Consider the following 20,664-nt stretch of genomic DNA (forward strand, 5'->3'; position numbering starts at 1 on the left):
AGACAGAGTATGCTTCTTACTTTTTTTTTTTTAGTTTTGCTTACATTTTATTTTTACTTATACACAAGGGTAAGATATTATAGAAATTGGTGTCACTATAAGTCTAAAAGAGCACTTTGAGTAAATATAAAATAAAATTTCATAATGATGCATCTTAGCACAAATGAAGCAAATGATGTCTACAAATCCATATCCATTGGTGTTGCTGGCTTTAACACACTTTTCTTTTAATGTTTTGGGATAACATGAATTATTACACTTTCTGTGTGATACAGTTATACTTAACGCATTCTAAAATAATTAATGGAGTTCTAGAATAAGAACACTAGGTTTTTATAGTACGTATATTACATTGTTAGTTTTAAAAATATTATAACCAGATGACATCTTAATGATTATTCAATTTATGTTACAGGTAAGTTAGGTAAAGCCCAGATAGGTTAAGTGAATTCCGTATGATTTCCAGCTAGAGTTAGGCTTGGAATTCAAGAATCTTGGGTTCTTTCTCTTAGGTCTGCATGTTTTCTGCTATACCATCCTTAGGAAACTCTGTTATCTCCTTACCCACAATTTCATGTGTAGATAAAATGAAGATCATAAATAGTATTATAATGACATAAACCAATACTTCTGTCAGCTTAGAATTGGGACTTGTCTACAATTCTGTTCTAGTGAACAGAAAATGGATACGGATTTGTAGCTTCTTACTTTTCTTATACTTGCTTTAACTGCTCCCACCCTCATGCCTAGCATAGTTCCAGGCAAATTCACAGGCATGCAGTAACTGTTTGTGGAAAAAATAGGCATTACTACAGAGATATAAATAAAGTGCTTTGGGAGGGCAACTGGGACCAAGAAGTGGTAGAAGAACCAGATTTCTAAAGATGACCGCATATAAATGGTAAAGTAATTATCCAATTATTATATCAATAATACTTTTATATATAATTATAAAATAATAATTTTTATATATAATTATAAAAAAATTATCTGACTATAAAAATTTTAATTGTAATTATATTATTATATAATTAAATATAATTAAAATATAATTAATTATAGTTATATATAAATAATTATTAATGTTAATTTTATATATAAAATTGTTAATTTTATATATAAAATTGTTAATTTTATGTATAATTATAAAAATAATTATCCAATTATTATATCAATAATACCACTATTTAATTACTTGCTTATGTTATTTTCCCCCATGAGATGCCAAGCTATCAATGGGCAGATACCACGTCTGTCTTGTTTACTAGCGCCCAGCACAGTGCATACTATATAGTGGATACTCACTAAGTATTTATTAGAAGAGGGAGGATCACCTCAAGTCAAGATATATTTGTCAAGGTTCTTTTTTCAGTTATGAGTTAACAGCAACTCAATTCAAATCTGTTCAAACAAAATAAGAAATCGGTGTATGTATATGGAGTCATCAGAGGGCTTCAGGGATGGCTGGATTTAGGAACCCACCAATGTTTTTAAAAATCTATCTTCATCTTTTCTTGGTGTTGGCTTCCTTCTCAGGCAGGCTTTCCTTATATTATAGCAAAGATGGCTCTCAACAGCTCCAGGCTCATATCTTTACAGTTTATGATTCCAACAAAAAGGTTGTCTCTTTTCCTGATAGCTTCAGTAAAAGACTCAAGAAGGGCTTTAGTTGGCTGGTGTAGGTCATATGACAATCTTTGAACAAATCACTGAGGTCAGGCTTGCAGGAAGGAGTATGGTCGGCCTTATGTAATCTGTATAGATTAAGATGTTAGACAGCCAAAACAAAACCCCCTACACAAGGAATCAGATTGAAATGAGCCTAGGAATAGACAAAGAATAGAAAATGATACACATAGTACAATTGGATTGTTATCTGGATAAGTGGCAGGTAACAGTAAAAAATTAATACTGGAGACGTAAATTTAGAGCAAATAGTGCCATCCTTGAAAGCCAAAAAGAGATTTAGAGTTTGTTCTGAAGACAAATGTGATGTAGTTTGGGGGTAAGGGGAGAGTATAATCTGAGCTGTGTTTGAGGCTCTGCAAAAGCTACCTTTGGGTTGGGTACTTGCCTTTTCCCCTCTGTGTCTCTCCTAAGCAAAGAGTCATCAGTGGAACCATGCCAAGCAGAGCAAGGAGTTCAAGAGACTCTTCTGCACCCACTTCATGTCAAGGAGGATGCCTGGGTGTGGGAAAAATGCTGGCTGCTGTATCCTCAGAACTGAGATCCTGGCATGAATGAACCATGGCCTGTGCTTTAAGGAGCTTATGATTAGAAGAACTTGGTCTAGGACAACATTTTATACATACATACATACATACACACACACACACATACACACACACACACACATACACACACACACACACACACACACACACACATACATATATGTAGCCAAGCACAGTGGCATGCACCTGTAGTACCAGCTACTTGGGAGGCTGAGGCAGGAGTTTGTGGCCATCCTGGGCAACATAGAGAGACTCCATTTCTAAAAAGAAATAAAAGCTTAAAAACTGAACATTTTATATATATATATATATATATATATATGTATATGATTGGGCTATTGTAATAGAAACATGCTCTTTTATTCCTAGCAATGAGCCAGGGAAGCCTTGAGAGAAGAGGTAACATTTGAGTTATCCTTCTCTTAAGAGAAGACTGTACTCGGGGCACAAACCCTTCTCAGGGCAGTCACAGATTCTTCTTGGTCCAGCCTGTTAGGAAGTGGGATTTAGAGATTCCAGTCTTCAGGATTTCTGTGTTCTGTCACCTGAAATTCAGCATCTCTACAACAGTACTTGCAGCAGCAGAGCAGTCACAGTAGTGAACATCTATCAAGCCCTTAACTGCACACTAAGCATCATGCTGAGATCTTTAGATACACTCTCCAACTTCACCCTCACAACAATTTTAGGAGGTAAACAGTATGCCCATTTTACTGAAAAGGGAATCAGGGCTCAGAGCAGTTAGATGGCTTGCCTCAGGGGCACGCACAGGAAACGGTGGGGCTGGGAGTGCACACAGGTCTACCTACCTCCAGCGCCGGGCTCCGCCACTACACTGTGCTCCCTCCCTCCAGCTTCCCCTTGTTCCAAATGGGTTACAGTCTCAATCTCAGGTACAGTTAACTGGTGAGGCCAGAGAGGTGATTTACAATTTTGCGCTGGTACTACAGAAATGACGCCTGATCTGACTCAAGGCCCTGGGGTGCAGAAAAAGGTCACTAAGCCCCTGGGTGAGTTCTCAAACTCCAGCGCATATAAGAATCACCAGGGAGTTTATCTAAAAATGCAAATTATTGATCTCTGGCCTTAAGAGAGCCTGATTTCTCAGTCTGAGGCCTTGGAATCTACATTTGAACAAACACCTAAACACCACCCCCAGTGCTTCTGATGTCAGTGCTCCACATTTGAGAAGCACTGCCTCTGCAGGGGTGTGTGTGTGTGTATGTGCCTGTGCATGCACACATGTGCATGTTGTGTGTGTGTACATGCCCACATGTGCTAGTCAAGATGTTTCAGTAAAGCTCCATGGAGGATAGGTATGGATGTGCACTACACATAAACTACTTGAAAGTAGCTTTGTCATAGCCGGGTTCAGTGGCTCATGCCTGGAATCCCAGCACTTTGGGAGGCCGAGGTGGGTGGATCACCTGAGGTCAGGAGTTTGAGACCAGCCTGACCAACATGGAGAAACCCCATCTTTCTAAAAATACAAAATTAGCTAGGTGTGGTGGCGCATGCCTGTAATTCCAGCTACTTGGGAGGCTGAGGCAGGAGAATCACTTGAACCCAGGAGGCGGAGATTGCAGTGAGCCAAAATCGTGCCATTGCACTCCATCTGGGCAACAAGAGGGAAGTTCTGTCTAAAAAAAAAGAAGAAGAAGAAGAAGGAAAGTAGCTCTGTCTAGACTTTCATTATATTTTGTAGACTTTACCATTTGAATTCAACCTTTGCAGTTAGAGTGACCAGATACCCATTACAAATGATCATCTCTTTGAAAAGTTCTGCTTGGCATTTTCAAGAAACTTTTTGGCAGAAAGTCATTTGTCTCCTTTTTCTGGACCTGGGAACAGCACTTGGAAGTGTTCAGGCCTTTTCCCAAATATAATCCCTGAGTGTTTGGAAGCTGAGAATCCTCCCTGCCCACGGCCTCCTGGGACTCTGGATGGCCTGCCTGTCTGCCAGAGACACTGAGCAACTCCATGCTGGAAATGTGGGAAAGATGGTCTCTGTCCTGGAGGTCTAAGGGTCTGCTGGGGGAGACAGAACAGGCCCATGTGAAAGAGTCAGGCACACAAATATAACAAAAATAAACCAGAGGCAGATCCATGCAGTGGTGAGAATACAAGTGAAACTTTGAACTCAAGGTCCTACATTAAGTCGAAGAGAAATAGGAAGAAATGGAATGAAAGGTGCTAGGTGAACCATGAGAAAAGCCTCCCTAGAGGAGGTAAGCTTCATTCATTCATTCATTCATTCATTCATATGTTCACTCCTTCGCTGACTCTTGTTTAAACTTACCGAGGGCAGATCCTGACAGGTCACCGACACTGCTGCTTACCCGTGAGCATAGCAGATCCAGCATCCGCCTTAATGAGGATCACAGCACTAAATGTGCGCTAGGGTCAGGGTGATGTGGGGGCACCACAGAGTATACAGTGTGTGGACACACTCCAGGTGGGAAGTCAAGGAAGTTCTGCTCAAGAAAATGATGTTTTTATCAGACTCCTGAAGGCAGCCTCACCCTTTCCTTTAGGGGGCCAGGGCGCGAGTACAAGGGAGGCCCCAGCATGTTGGCCTTCCCACCTTCTCTTCCCATCCTGGCTTGTGTGCCAGAGTATGTATACCTCAGGCCTCCAGTTCAAACCCTGTCCGCACATCACCCCCACCCCCACTGCCCTCTGGCCTGGCTTTAAGCCTAGGGGTTACAATCTACCCTCTGAAGGACTGATCCAGATAAACAGCCCTTGCAGACCAGCAGTGGGCTTGGTGCTGTTTGGACAGGGAATTTGGGAAGCGTGGGTTTACAAGGGATAAATTATCTAGAAGTGAGTGTGCAGCCTATGGACAGGCACGTCCCCTCCACCCCATAGACTTCTTACTCTATGGAGAGGGCACAGCTGGACGACAGCCAGTGTGGAGCCTTCTGAAACCTGGGGTCCAGGGCAGGATCCTGATGGCATGGTCTCAGGGCAGTGCTGCCTAAAGGATGAGTAGGGTTCAATGAATAAAATGCCAGGCCGTGTGTGGTGGATCAACTGTAATGCCAATGCTATGGAAGCGGAAGTGGGAGGATCACTTGAGGCCAGGAGTTCAAGATCAGCCTGGGCAACATAGTGATACTCCATCTCTACAAAAAAAAAAAAAATTGAATCTGGGGTGATGGGGAAGCCTTCCTGCAGAAGGAACAACCAGTTCAAGATTCCTGAGATGTTAAAAAGCCTACTTTACCTCCCTAAAAGGAGGGATATAGGGGAGAGGTGAGGTGATTGGAGAATGGACAGGGGCCTGGTGGGCCAAAGTAAAGATTTGGCTTTGCAGAGGACGCAAGCAAGACATGGTGGACCAGGGAAAGGTCATTTTGAATGATGCAAGAACATTCCTTCCAAAATGAGCATGTGTGACACCAATAAGGTATTTGATGTGAGGAGAGGGAGTAAACTGTTCTGTTTGGCTAAGCCCAAGAGTACTGAGAAAAGCAAAAGGAAGGAAAAAAAGATATTTTGGGAGGGGCAGTTGTGGAGGAGTTGTGGGCATGGTCCAGGGGGTTATGATGTCAGGGTAAGCCCAGAACCTTCTGGGAGAGGTGCTTAAAGAATTGGGCTGGGGGCCAGATTCTCTCCTCATTCTGTGCTTACTATTGAAATAAGCAAAATAATCCGCTACCATTAACACCTTTCTGCTCTAGTAGCACTCCCTATGCCTAAACCATAGTACTTTATATTTATATGATTTTTTTGTTTTTCTGTGTGATTGCACAGAAATTCTTTCTGGATTGGCAACACATCCCATTTTCCACTTAGTAAATGTGACCACCTTTTATGCTTTGGTCAACATTTTGACATTTGTCACTGAATCTTCATTTCCTTTTTGTGTCATTTATTATTTTATAATTAGCGGTGGTGCTCTCACCATTTAATGCTTATAAAATTATGAATACATCCGACCATAATGAGAATTGTCCGTGAGGCTTGTAAACAGATGTTGGGGTGTGTGTGCGTGTGTGTGTGTGTGTGTGGTGTGTCTGTGTGTGTGTTTATGATAACAGTGCTTACATAATCTCAACAACCAGGGCCCTGGGGACTCACACTCGGCAATGGAACAGTTGGTTTAAATTAGGTTTCCATGTGAAATATGGTATCGCTGTTTTTTTCCTAGCATTGTGGGAAAGTATATGGAAAATGATTTGACTGATAGGAAATAAATCTGGATGAGTGATCAGGATTGTGACACAAACCAAGTGGTGGTCTCCACCTGCCCTGTGAAGCAGACCTCTCCAGGGGGAGGTGAGTTAACCCTTTCCAGCCACTGGACTAGTAAGTCAATGCATGGTATCAGAACAGCCTGAAAGAATGACAACTTTCCAGAGACCCTGATTTGCCATCAATTTCAACTAGAAAGGAGCTAAAGCCATGGAGACAATATAGCCAGAGGCCTCAACAACTAATGAGTTGGGTGGCTTTGAGAAACTGTTTTTTTACTTTTCAAGATCTCATTTTTATTTGTGAGAAGTGTTTGAATTTCCAACTCAAAGAGTCAGTAGGGTTATTATGCTAAGTGTTTGCTGATGGTTTCCCATTTTAGGATAGGGCTCATCAAAAGCCAGTCAGACTAAAGGAAGAATTAGATGGATGCACCAATGACTCAGTCTCTGTTAGCAAAATAATTTCTTGCTCTAGTGAGCCAGGGTTTCACAAAGGTGACTTTTAACCAAGGAATCAAGTGAGAGGACAGGCATGGAGACTGTGAGCAAGGGGTTACTCATAGCTGCAGGAGATGGGTCAGCACTAGGAATCCCAGACAGTTCCTGGGATGATGTGGACCAGGGTTTGTCCCAAGGGTCTGATTCCAGACCTGTTCTCCTGATGCCACCTGAGGGCCCGGTGAAGTCCAGTACAGATGGAGGGCAGAGGCACATGCTGGGAGCCCACTAGGCTCAGGACTGAGCTTGAGGGTGGCAGGTAGCCCAGCACGTTTTACTTCAGTCTGTTTCAGAAGGGAAGAGGAAGATTATTAATTACTCCAGTGCCTCTGGCTCATACCAGAGAATAGACCTGTTTTATCACTAAAACTCCCTGTTGCTCTGATTTTCCTGTTTGTTTCTATGTAGGGATAGGAAAGAGGTGTGAGCAACCATTCATTTTGTTTTTTTCATCTCTTTAGTCATATTTTGGACTCTTCTCAGTATTTTCTCCTTTTATTCCTGCTCTGCCTTCACATATGCAGCTCAAAACTGAGTGCTTAGGAGGACTTACCCAGAGCCAAGTCTGAAAAAACTCACCTTTCGGCTGGGTGCAGTGGCTCATGCCCGTAATCCCAGCACTTTGGGAGGCCGAGGTGGGTGGATCACTTGAGGTCAGGAGTTCAAGACCAGCCTGGCCAACATGGTGAAACCCATCTCTACTAAAAATACAAAAATTAGCCGGGCGAGGTGGCAGGCCTTGTAATCCCAGTTACTCGAGGTTGCAGTGAGCCAAGATCATACCATTGCACTCCAGCCTGGGCAACAAAGCAAGATTCTGTCTAAAAAAGAAAGAAAGAAAGAAAGAAACTGTCAACTTTCACCAGATGAAAGAGCACTGGGCTGGGAGTCCTACTTTTGACATCAACAAGAATTGTGACCTTGAAAAGTCACTTCTCCCATGAGCCATAGATTCTCATCTGGAAAAATGGGGTTGCACTGCCCTCTGTGGTTGCTGCCAGCACTCAATGCCATTAATTCTTATCATTTTATCCACTTACAGGCAGTATGCCATTGACCTTGAGCTCTTATTTCCTGCAGTTGTCATGGGTCACCATAAACTCTGTGTTCCGGCCTCTCTAACTTAGTCCAGAGAAAAGTGTTGCTGTCCAGGCTTCAGCACTGATGCTGAACCAAGCGGAGCTAGTAGGGCCATGTGAGGTTAAGACCAAGACTTTGGTCTGTTGACAACCAAGCTTATCAACCCAGATGCTAGTCAGGATAGAGAAGGTAACTTAGGTGGACACCAGCATCTAAGCACCAAAGTAAAGGTGGCAGCAAAATAATCATAGAGCAGAAGCAGATGATTTAGAGGCTGCATATCATAAGGGGAGGGTGTAGACATGGATTATTTGTAAATATTGTCCTCCAGTCTGTGTAGCAGGAAAAACAAATCACATTAGAATAACTTTAAGCCCAGAACTGGAGAACATTAGAGTTTGTGTAAACACATCAGGCATTTTGTGAGTGGTTGATAATGCAACCTCTGGAGCAGACACCCTAAGTTCAAACCTAGGCTTTGCTACCTTCAACGTGGTTGAAGACCTTACACACATCCCTGAGGACAGTAACAGTCCCTGACTCTTAGAATTGTTGTGAGAGCTAAATGAGGTAATATAGGTAAAGTGCTTAGAATGGCTCCTGGCACATAATAAGTGCTCTATAAATATTTGTTCATAATATTTTGTCATTTGAGGGGCATAATAGATAAAGCATTTGTAAAAGATTGTTTAAAAATGTTTTTACTTTTCCTTTGATATTATGTATTTTAATACTTAGTAAATGTCTTTAACTGATGGGTTAAGTACATTTCATTTTAATGTCCATCAGTCAAATAGCTTTCAATCAAAATTATCCTTAGGCCTTATTTTCTTATAGTCAAAAGAAATTTTTTCAATCAAAGGATTTTATGAATTGCCTTTTTCAGCCTTCTTGTTTTAAAGAAAATAAAGAGAGAGTTATAAGAGATTAAGGACCTATAGGTCTCTTTTTTTTTTTTTTTTTTTTTTGAGACAGAGCCTTGCTCTGTCGCCCAGGCTGGAGTGCAGTGGTACAATCTCGGCTCGCTGCAACCTCTGCCTCTCGCTGCTCGCTGCAACCTTCAACCTTGAAGCTGAGGCAGGGTTCAAGTGATTCTCCTGCCTCAGCTTCCCGAATAGTTGGAATTATAGGCGCCTGCCACCATGCCCAGCTAATTTTTGTATTTTTAGTAGAGACGGGGTTTCACCACGCTGGCCAGGCTGGTCTCAAACTCCTGACCTCAGGTGATTCACCCACCTCGGCCTCCCAAAGTGCTGGGATTACAGGCGTGAACCACCACGCCCAGCCAGGACCTATAGGTCTTTCATTTCCTAATACCAAATTGATATTTTTAGAAAAACAAAGAATGCTTTTGGAAAAAAAAATTGCCAAGCTTCTAGGACATAATTCCCGTGAATGTGTCTGTGTGTTTTCCAGGTGAGCTCCTGGGTGACATGGCTGATCCTCACGGCAGGCTCCATGGAGGAGAAGCGAGAAGTCTTTTCATATTTGGTGCATGTGGCCAAATGCTGCTGGAACATGGGCAACTACAACGCTGTCATGGAGTTCTTGGCTGGCCTCAGGTATAGTCAGTGGGGAATATGGTTATCTTGGCACAATCGCTTCTCATCACCTGAATGGCACTGAATTAATTGTCCAGGGACTCACCTTTACCCAAGCCAGGTAATTGGAAATGATTAACTTGGGAAATGTATTATCTTCTTTCAGCACCAAAGGCCCTGTCCCTCAAAGATGCTGCAGAATTCAGCCCCTGTGGGCCAGTCACAATCCTACTTCACTGGGTCTGCTGTGATCCTGTGTTCTTTGCCAAGCCAAGTGAAATTACTTGGTTGCATAACCCGATCAACCCCACCACTGACTATTCCCCTTCCTGTCCTGTAAACCCCACTGTTATCTGTCTCTTTTCAGGCCTGCCTTATGTAGTGTTCCAGGGCTGTATGCTATAGACCACCAACTGCCCTTAGTAATAACAGTGGCTAGCATTGACAATAGGCCTCCAATAATGTAAGCTCTCATTATTAACAAACACTATATGTCAAGTATGGGCTATGCACATTCCCTATATTGTATATTTTAATTCTCAAAACAGGTTTATCAGGTAGATACTATTCTTATTCCCACATTATACAAAAGAGGAAGCTAAGGCTAAGAGAAATTAAGTCATTCACCCAAGGTCACCTGGCATTGCTGGGAATACAGGCAACCTTGGTTTCGGAGCCCATGAGCTTGACCACTATGATATCCTGTTCTTATGCTTTTTCCATCAAGCTAATAACAAAATCACCATTCTGTTCATCAGGTTGCCTGCTTTATCCCCTTTTAGCCTCAGCTACCTGGCATAAAGTAACTGTTCTTACTCCTGTGGGAGGCAGCATGGTATGTGAGGAAGAAGAGCATGAGTTCTTAAGTTAGAATCAAATTAGGAATCAAATCCTTATCCAGGAATCAAATCCTGATTCCCCCAAGGAATACCTGTGTGATCCAGGCAAGCTACTTGACTTCATTGAGCCTCAGTTACTTTGTCTGCAAAATGGGGATAATACTAAAAAGCACCTACATCTTTAGGTAGAATTCAGTGAAATAATATAGTATTTGACACATGTGTGTGGCGTATAGTAAGGCCTCATAAAGAGAAGCTATTGATATTGTTATTGCTTCCTGAGATTCACCATCCTCATGAGGGTTCTCACTATAAAGGAATGTTAGTTCATAACATTACTGAGATTTTTCTTTGATTGTCCAGGTCCCTATGTAGGGATTCTGGGTTAGGGGAGGAGATGAAAACTCCCAGAGTTCTAATTTTTTTTTGTCTTTTTCAACTTTCTTAACTAAGAATAAACCCAAATGATCATGTCCTTGACATTTAAAATAGTCATACAAATGCATCAGGCATGGCTCAAAAGAAGGAAAAAGTGGGGAGAAAAAAAAACAAAGCCTTGGAGAACAGGAGGTTATATCCAGATGATTTAGATTCTCTTTGTGATCAATTTTCTATAAAGAAAACGTGTAGGCCGGGCGCGGTGGCTCACGCCTGTAATCCCAGCACTTTGGGAGGCCAAGGTGGGTAGATCACCTGAGGTCAGGAGTTTGAGACCAGCCTGGCCAACATGGTAAAACCCCATCTCTACTAAAAATACAAAAATTAGCTGGGCATGGTGGCAGGCGCCTGTAATCCCAGCTACTCAGGAGGCTGAGGCAGGAGAATCGCTTGAACCAGGAGGTGGACGTTGCAGTGAGCCGAGATCATGCCATTGCGCTCCAGCCTGGGCAATAAGAGGGAAACTCTGTCTCAAAAACAAAAAAAAAACAAAAAAAAAACAGAAAAAAGAAAATATGTATTACATTTCTTTTAAGAAAAGAATTATCATATTTTGATAAAGTCATTTTATTTTAATGATGCTTATCATTCTGTGTCTGGCAAGTTGGTGCTGGCTGTTGGCCAGGGACCTTGCTTCCTGACCCCACAACATGACTGCCATCACAGCACGGTGACTGGCTCCTTCTGAAGTGGGTGATCCAAGAGAGGGAGGCAGAGGCTGCAATGCCTTTTATACGATAGCCTTGGGAATCATACACAGTCACTCTTGCCATATTGTACTGATCACATAGGACCAGCATGGATTCCTTGTGGGTGGGGACTGCACAAAGCCACAAAATCAGGAGATGTGGACCATGGGAGGCCGTCTTGGAGGCTGGCTGCCACATACCATGTTCTAGATTCTCTTATTACAGGAACGGCCTCAGAGTGACCTATGGAGGCCTAGAGTGAATGGGACTTTAAGATTCAACTGAGTTTAAATCCAAAATCCAAGAAGACCATAGAACCTGGTGATTTCCCTAAATGAGGAATAATCTCAAACCAGGACAGACCTCAACATTGATCCCAATGCATTTTGTCTCACACCCCAGACCCACTGCCGCCTAGTTTCATGCTCCTATATTTGGCTTAAAACTAAACTGATCTTTACAGATAGATAGGCGAAAGTACCACGTATAATAGGTCTTTTGTTGACAGCTATTCTGTACACAGGAGATAAGTGGCCAGATACTCTTATGATGCAATGATTATGGAGGCAGAGCTTATATGTGCACTTTTAGGCTTGAAAGTGTTTAGGTTCCAAGCAATTAACTATTACCAACATAATAGAGATTTTTTTTTATTTTTTAAGCAATTAAATGGGAAGAGAAAGCATACTTGTTAAGTGACTTTGGTTTTTTTATGGACATTGTACATTTTGCTCCCTCTAACTAAATTCTTAGCTCTCTTAAGCCACTAGTAAGAAGTACAAATATTTACAATCAAGAGTATTTACTCAGTCATGGTGTCAGTTTAAAATAACCCAAATGAACAACAATAGGAAAATAGTTAAAGGAAATAATATGCTATATCCAGGTAATGGAATATTATATAGCCATCAAAAATGATGTTTATAAAAAACAAAACTTTTTTTTTTTTAAACGGAGCCTCACCCTGTTGCCCAGGCTGGAGTGCAGTGGTGCAATCTTTGCTCACTGCAACCTCCACCTCCCAGATTTGAGCAATTATCCTGCCTCACCCTCCCAAGTAGCTGGGATTACAGGCACCGCCACCATGCCCTGCTAATTTTTTTGTATTTTTAGTAGAGATGGACTTTCAACATGTTGGCCAGCCTGATCTTGAACTCCTGACCTCAAGTGATCCACACGCCTCAGCCTCCCAAAGTGCTAGGATTACAGGCATGAGGTAAAAAACAATTTTTTAAGAGATAAGATCTCACTCTGTCACCCAGGCTGGAGTGCAGGAGCAAGATCATAGCTCACTGTAACCTCTTACCCTGGGCTCAAGTAATCCTCCCACTTTGGCTTCCAAGTAGCTAGGTCTACAAGGAGTGTACCAGCACAATGGCTATTTAAAAAAATTTTTTAGAGATGGAGTCTTTCTATGTTTCCCAGGCTGGTCTGGAACTCCTGGCCTCAAGTGATCTCCCCTGCCTCAGCCTCCCAAAGTGCTGGGATTACAGGCATGAGCCACTGCACCTGGCCTGAAAAGTTTTTATATCATTGGAAAGCAGGAGACACATAATACATGAATCTATCTGGGGACAAAACTGTCTATCCCTAATAACCTCAGCAATATTTATATGCCCATATAGACAAGAATAGAATAAATACTGAAAGGAAATATCCCTAATGTCTGTGTATGGTAGAATTGTAAGTGGGTTTTCTATATTTTTGATATTTTCTAGATTTTCTACAATGAGTAGTATCTTTATAATCATAAAGATGAATAAAAGTTTTAAAAATAGTTTCAATTCTCAATTCAACAATAAAGAATTGATCTTTGCTGAAGTTTGCCCTTTGCTGCCAAGTGAACCATAACTACTTCATTACTCACACAATAAGAAACCAGTGAGAACCATGTCTCATTCATTCATTCACTTCATTTGTTTGTAACCTCCACTTCATTCCCCAAAAAAGAATTCTCACTGTCTTATAAGAATCCAGTTATAGGACAAGCTGGATTTAGTGGGATGAAATCATAAAATGCTTTTACTTTTCTGATTTGATTGCCTTTCAAAGCTTCCAACCAGCTCTCCCTCCCTCAACCCTGGATTATGCTACATTGAGAGATCCTGTAGTTTTCCAGTCACTTTCCTAGTTAACACACAATCTCATTCTCCTATGCTCTTGAATATGAATGAGTCTTGCAAACTTAAGGCTGTATAAAAAAAAAAAAAAGCAAGTTGTTTAAAACAGGGATCCCCAGCCTTTTTAGCATCAGAGACCAGTTTCATGGAAGACAATTTTTCCACAGACTCGGGGTGTGGGGGTGGGGGCAGATGGTTTTCAGATGAAACTGTTCCACATCAGATCATCAGGCATTAGATTCTCATAAGGAGCGTGCAACCTAGATCCCTTAGATGCACAGTTCACAGTAGGGTTTGCGCTGCTATGAGAATCTAATGCCACTGCTGATCTGACAGCAGGCAGAGCTCAAGCTGTAATGCTTGCTTGACCACTGCTCATCTCCTGCTGTGCAGCCCAGTTCCTAACAGGCCATGAGCCAGTACTGGTCTGCGGCCCAGGGGTGGGGACCCCTGGTCTAAGACTATCTACCATGTGATACTATTTACATAAAGTTTAAAAATACACAATTCTGTAACTTGCTTAGTGATATATGCATATGTTGGAAAAGTATTAAGAATTTTAAGGAAAGGAGAACCCCAAAGTACCAGTGGTGATCCTGTCTGGCGAGGGAAGAATAGAGTATGTGCTCTTGGAGGAATACACTAGGGCCTCAAACACATTGTTGATGTTTGATTTTTTAAACTGAGAGATTGGCACATGGGTGTTTGTCATGTTGTACTTCTTTATGTCTTTGGATGTCTTATATATTACACAGTGATTTTGTAACCCAGTTAATCTAAATCAAAATTTTAATATCTCATTCAATATATATCTTCTTCCCTTCCTTACGTTTCACAACCCAACCAGTCTCAGAGACTTGTAGTAGTGAGGAAGATAGAGTTTATCTTTTTTCTTCCTTTTCCCTGCAACTGGGTGTCTGCAGAAAAAAAGTGGACAGGAGAGGAGACAGGAAAGGACGGGGATAGAGGGAGCACGGAGTCTTACTTGATGGGGCAGTTGTAATCTGGCCTTGGTGCCCTCACAGAGACCAATGGAAGGTGCTTTTAGGTTTTCTTACTAGTTACTCTCTCTAATTTTTTCCATCTCCCCACTGCACAATTACCTAGCAAAATGCAGTGTACCCTCTGGTCAACCTCTTATTCCTCACCCCCCGGGGTCCTGTCCTCACAGGCCCTTTCTGCTAGGGTCACCTCATTTGGCAGGCAGACCCTTCAAGACAGCTCAAGCCCCACCTCTTTGCACAGTATCCCCTCCTGACTCACAGGAAATAGTCAGCATGTTGCCCTCCCAACTCTGCAAGCACAGGACATATCTACTGGAATCCTCTCTCCCTTTGCCACCAGGCAGCTCCAGCTAGCCTCAAATCTTTAGGCAAGAGTCATGCACCAGTTCACGTGATCTACAGACTGCCCGGGACACAGGTCAATGTCCCCAGGGAATTCACTTACTGCCCCCTGCACTTGGGGTGACTTCATCCTCTCACAGAAAGGTGAGCTCTCCCACAATTCCCCCCAGAGAAATATTCCCAAGCTATCTGCTCAGATCCACTTTCTCTGCATGGGCTGAAAGAGAGTGGGAAACCACTGTGGGCAAAGCAGTTCAGGTAACACCTTGTGAGGGCCTCTCTTTAGAAGGTGTGGTGCATTGTCATCTGTGGGTCTCAGCAGGAGTTTCAGAATAGGGAAAGTCCCACTTAACATCCTGTAATGCAAATAATACTTTACAACAAGGTCCCCCAAAATGGGCTGGTGGCTTCATGTCAAAGCTTGATTCAGTAAAAATCAATTCTACAGAAGAGGTGAAAACAATGGGCTTCATGTTGATCACTAAGGGACTGGATTGATCCAAGAGTAATATTTAAAAGATCAAGAGGGCCAGATGGGCCAAGTTTCCCCAGGCAGTCCTCCTCCACCAATATCTGTACAAACCACATTACCCTCTACTTTCCCCTTTTGGCCATAGCTGCCAGAAAAACTCAAACCTACATTCAGTGCCCAGCTTCCATGACTAACGCGTCCCATATGCCTATTTGTGTTTGTATCTGTCCTATTTATTTTTCAGTTTCAATTTACAAAAGTATTATTCATATTATCTGGGGAAGTAGGTGGGGATAGGAACCCTACGTAAATATTAACAAGTAAAGAATATTGGGGCTGGGCGCGGTGGCTCATGCCTGTAATCCCAGCACTTTGAGAGGCCGAGGCAGGTGGATCGCCTTAGGTCAGGAGTTCGAGACCAGCTTGGCCAACATGGCGAAATCCCGTCTCTACTAAAAATATAAAAATTAGCCAGGCATAGTGGCACGCGCCTATAATCCCAGCTACTAGGGAGGCTGAGGCAGGAGAATTGCTTGAACCCAGGAGGCAGAGGTTGCAGTGAGCCAAGATCGCGCCACTGCACTCCAGCCTGGGCGACAGAGTGAGACTCCACCTAAAAAAAAAAAAAATGGTAAAAAGAATGAATTTGTATGGAATTTAGGCTCCTTGCTGTAAACTATATTATTTCTCCTTCAGTCTAAAAAATGTCATTTACTTGCAATAGGTCAAGAAAAGTTTTAAAAATGTGGCAGTTCATGGACCAGTCTGATATTGAGACCATGAGGAGCCTGAAGGATGCTATGGCCCAGCATGAGTCCTCTTGTGAGTACAGAAAGGTGGTGACACGTGCCCTGCACATCCCTGGCTGTAAGGTGGTTCCATTCTGTGGGGTGTTTCTGAAGGAGCTCTGTGAAGTGCTTGACGGCGCCTCCAGCCTCATGAAGCTTTGCCCACGGTACAATTCCCAAGAAGAAACTTTAGAGGTAAGGCCTTTCAGAATCATCGTGGCCTGAAGAGCCACTGTTGCTGGCTGTCTCATCAGGCCCTGTCTGTGCTCACCAAAGAAATGATCACTGATTGAACACAGGGTTAATAGTTGTTATATTATTTCTGGGTAGCACATAGATCCTTGGAAGTTCTGTAGAAAAGAATGCCAACTAGCGCTGTGTGGGACATAGTATTGTGAAGTTAGTTTTAATGTATTAGGTTTAATATGTAAGTACAAGTCAAAAAGGGTGTTGTTTTCTGATGGTTTTTAAAGATTGACAGGTTTTTCTTATTGGGTGGGAATGTCTGGATGCAGGGGATGAAGACAGTCAATTGAGAGTATTAAGTTTTCCACATCAGTGGAAGAAAAAAGAGGGGAAGTCAACACTGCTTTCTGTCCATCCTTTGTGGGAAAATGCTGGGGAGCTTGGAGACGCATGTAGAGACAAGCTCCAGGCTCCTGATCCTCAGAGCCTCGTTTCTCCCAGATCCGTTGCCTCCTGTTCCTGATTCCCAGAGCAGAAGGAACAGTGTGAGCTTTGACCCAAGGCGTTGGGCATTGGAGAGAAGGGGAGTTGAGAAACTGGAGGGAAAAGATAAGGAGGCTCCCTCCAAGGTGTTTAAAAATGAAAGAAGTGACTAAAATGGAAAGAACTTTATGGATATTTTGAGAAGTCCCTTACCGGGGACCAAACCCAAATCTAGGATCATTCCTGCCATGATGACAGAACCTACTACTGACCTTTCACACACACACACACACACACACACACACACACACACACACACACACAGAGTCATGTACATGCCTTCTCCATGGAGTGGGAAGACTCTCCTCAACCTTCAGCCTCTTCTTTGTCACCTGGGAGCAAAGGCATCACCTGATATCAGAAAGACTTAAGAGCTCCTGACAGGTACAGGCAACACCACCGGCATCTCTCTGGGTTATGAGCAAGGATAAAAGGGCAAGAAATGGAGGAGAAAGCTTAAAGGAAGACCCCCGGGCCACACCCCCTAGCTTCCTCATGTCTTAAGAAGAGGGAACTCCACATCTCTTATCCCAGACACAGCTCTCACCTCTGATGAGAGAAGCTTCCTAATCAACTGTATGAACAATAAGGCTTAAAGAGCTTAAAAACCAGGAAGAAGCCACTGTGTTATTATAGAACACATGAGCAATAAAGCAAAACATCACCTCTTCTCAGTGTTTTGCTTGGGCCCAGTCATTTTTTCTGGTTCCATAGAATAGCATACTTTACTCATGGTTTTTCTCAATTCTCACTATAAGGATAAAATAACCATGCTCTTCCTCTGCAAATTGGCTAATCTTCTCCTTAGGGAGCCCTGAAATAATATTTTTTTTGTTTTAAATTTGAAGTGGAGTGTCGATTCCCAGAGGGATTAAAGTTGTCTCAGTGGAAACAAGGGTGAGTTTTGATATTTCATGTGGTGAAATGAAAAAATGTTTTTCCTGGAGGCTCTTGTTTTCTTTCCCATAAAATAGGCACAAATGCCATTATTTATTACTTTATGATTTCATTTCCCTAGCCAAGTATGTTATCCAGGCATATTAAGTTGCAATAGCAAATTCTCGATATTTTTTTTGTAGTTTGTAGCAGATTACAGTGGACAAGATAATTTCTTACAACGAGTGGGACAAAATGGCTTAAAGAATTCGGAGAAGGAGTCCACTGTCAACAGCATCTTTCAGGTCATCCGGAGCTGCAATCGAAGTCTGGAGACAGACGAGGAGGACAGCCCCAGTGAAGGAAACAGCTCCAGGAAAAGCTCCTTGAAGGATAAAAGCCGATGGCAGTAAGTTTTACACGTTAAAAGTGAGGAATGCTCATCTCTTCTTTTTTCCTGTTGATGAGTTGTTTCCTACTTCAGCTTAGTTTCAGATGGACACCTCATCAAAACCTGCCGCTTTTATCATTAAGCCACACTTAAAGCCTTACCAATTCCAAATTCACATTTACCTTTCTCATTTTGCTGCTTTGTTCTAAAATTACTGCTCATAATTTAACTTCTTACCATCTGTTACCCCTTAAAAAAAAAAAAAAAACCTAGAGCTATCCTGCCATTTCTAAGAATTCAACACATTAAATTTCAGAAGGAGAGCTGTGATCTTTTATTTCGTATTTTTTGTAACAGTGGTTTTTTTAATTCTTGGGTGGGGTACTAGAGTGGGTATTAAGATATTTTTAAATCAAATCTACTGACTTAGTTAGGTCTGGGTGATAACTAGAAATCAGTATTTTTACCTCTGCCAACCTCTGGGTGATTCTAAGTCGAGGATTAGTGATCTCACTTCGAGAAACACTGCTCTGTAAGGTGTGTTAAAATTAACCCTACACACACAAGGCATCTGCAGGTTTTTAAATTGCTCAGTAATTCCAGTTTCTCAGAGATTATTTCAAAGATTTTTCATTTAACAGGTTGCTAACGTTAGTGGCAATCTATATACAGAGAGAAGACCATCTACAAATAATCACCTCTGCACAGAAAGCCTCTCAGAGCCATTTAAGTTCTTAATCTCCCTCTCTCTCTCTCTCGGCATCTATGTTTATATCTATTTCTTCCAACAAAAGATTTTGTAGATGCTTTTAAGAATAACTATGAATAATTGAGGATATTAAAGAAAAGAAAAATAAGAATAGGAGAAAATAAAACATACAAAAATGTATACTATATAGTCTATACAGTGACTAAATTTTGTTCTGAGATTCCTAGCAGTCAAAGGAAAGAGGAAATCACAATTCATTATAAGTTTCACAATATTTGTAAGAAAAATTAAACAGTTGTTTGGGAGAAGAATGCCTTCTCCTCATACTGGATCTGGCTGAAATTCCTTCCTTAAATCCTACTGTTAAAGCTAGGATACATCAGATAGGAATAGATAAAATAATGAATTTCATATGGCTCTTTTTAAAGAGCCTTCATCTTTAAAGATGAAGCTTTACAAGGTGGCTTCATCTGGGGCTGTGTGTGTATGTCGTTTGACCTTTCTAAAACACCTTCAGGACTGCCACTTTTACTGAGTGTCAGACCCCTAGACTATCCTTTCCTTTCCCTCGAAGTTCCTTCAAGTGGTAACTTTCTTGCATCATTTTCACCCGTTATGAAATTTTTGTCTCTAATTTTCTCCACAGTCTCTTGTCTTTTTCCTAATCATTTTATCACGTACATCCTAAGAACATTTCTCTTCCACTGCCCGTTTTCCAAGCCCTGCTGCAAGCACTCTTAGAAGAGGAGAAAAACACAAAAATGCAGATATTTCTTTTACGAAACCTGTGAAGTCATATTGAAATCCTCACTTTGAAACTTGTGTACCTAAGTGCCAGTGATAGCTTCTTTACCTCAAGTGACTGCTACTCTGAAAGGAACCTCAACATACAAGTTAGGTGGTGGGACTGTTTAATAGAATTCACCAAAACCAGATCAGTAAGCACTATTTCTGTGGCCATCTGCTGGGACTTGGGAATCCATTCCTGATTGAGAGCCCCATGTTTTGTCCAGTGCAGGGTTATGTGTGCCAAAGATGTGCAGATTGAAAAGCCCATAGGAACTATGCTTTGTTGATCTGGCTGAAACAGAGACTCTACAAACAGCAACCTCTAGCCCCTGTTCACTTGGCAACAACCAGCCCTGTGAAAACTACAGCAAAGAAAGAAGGGACAATCTCATGGTCCTTTGGTTTACCCCACCTACAGGGTGCTCTTATAATTCTTCCCAAACCTCACAGCTACTCCTGCCAGAAAACCACTAGAAACACTCATAGAAATCTCAAAAAGTGATTATAAAAAGTTCAAGATTTATTTTTGCTGGGCCCGGTGGCTTATGCCTGTAATCCCAGCCCTTTGGGAGGCCAAGGCAGGTAGATCACTTGAGTCCAGGAATTCAAGAGCAGCCTGGGCAACATGGTGAAACCTTGTCTCTACAACAACAACAAAAAACAAACTTCAAGATCTCAGCAGGAAGGGAATTGGGTTGAAAAAATCTTGAAATGTCAGTGGGGTCTTCAAGTAGGCTTGTCTAACTTCTGTACAGATGAAGTTGTGCCTAGAGAGCTGAAGTCGCTTGTCTGACTAATAAACAGTAGAGCTGGGTCATGAGCCTGACCATGTGTTCAGTCACAGGGGAGGATCCTTTGTCCTAAAAAGCTTAGGGCATTTCTTTTGATTGTAGAGAGACTAACCCTTAGCCTCTTTTTATGTC

At 42.0% G+C, this 20,664-nt stretch overlaps 1 protein-coding gene across 6 annotated transcripts in view; it reads left to right on the forward strand.

Moving 5' to 3' along the window:
* PLCE1 (phospholipase C epsilon 1) overlaps positions 1-20,664 on the forward strand; it is a 337,648-nt gene that overhangs the window by 223,593 nt on the left and 93,391 nt on the right. For all 6 annotated transcript variants that reach the window (XM_034931124.3, XM_063607826.1, XM_057298956.2 and 3 more), the window contains 3 exons: positions 9,431-9,576; positions 16,184-16,442; positions 18,056-18,261. In XM_034931124.3, the coding sequence (XP_034787015.1) occupies positions 9,431-9,576; positions 16,184-16,442; positions 18,056-18,261 (611 nt within the window). The remainder of the gene's footprint in view (positions 1-9,430; positions 9,577-16,183; positions 16,443-18,055; positions 18,262-20,664) is intronic.

Source organism: Pan paniscus, chromosome 8, assembly GCF_029289425.2.
Source record: "Pan paniscus chromosome 8, NHGRI_mPanPan1-v2.0_pri, whole genome shotgun sequence".
Lineage (NCBI taxonomy): Eukaryota > Metazoa > Chordata > Mammalia > Primates > Hominidae > Pan > Pan paniscus.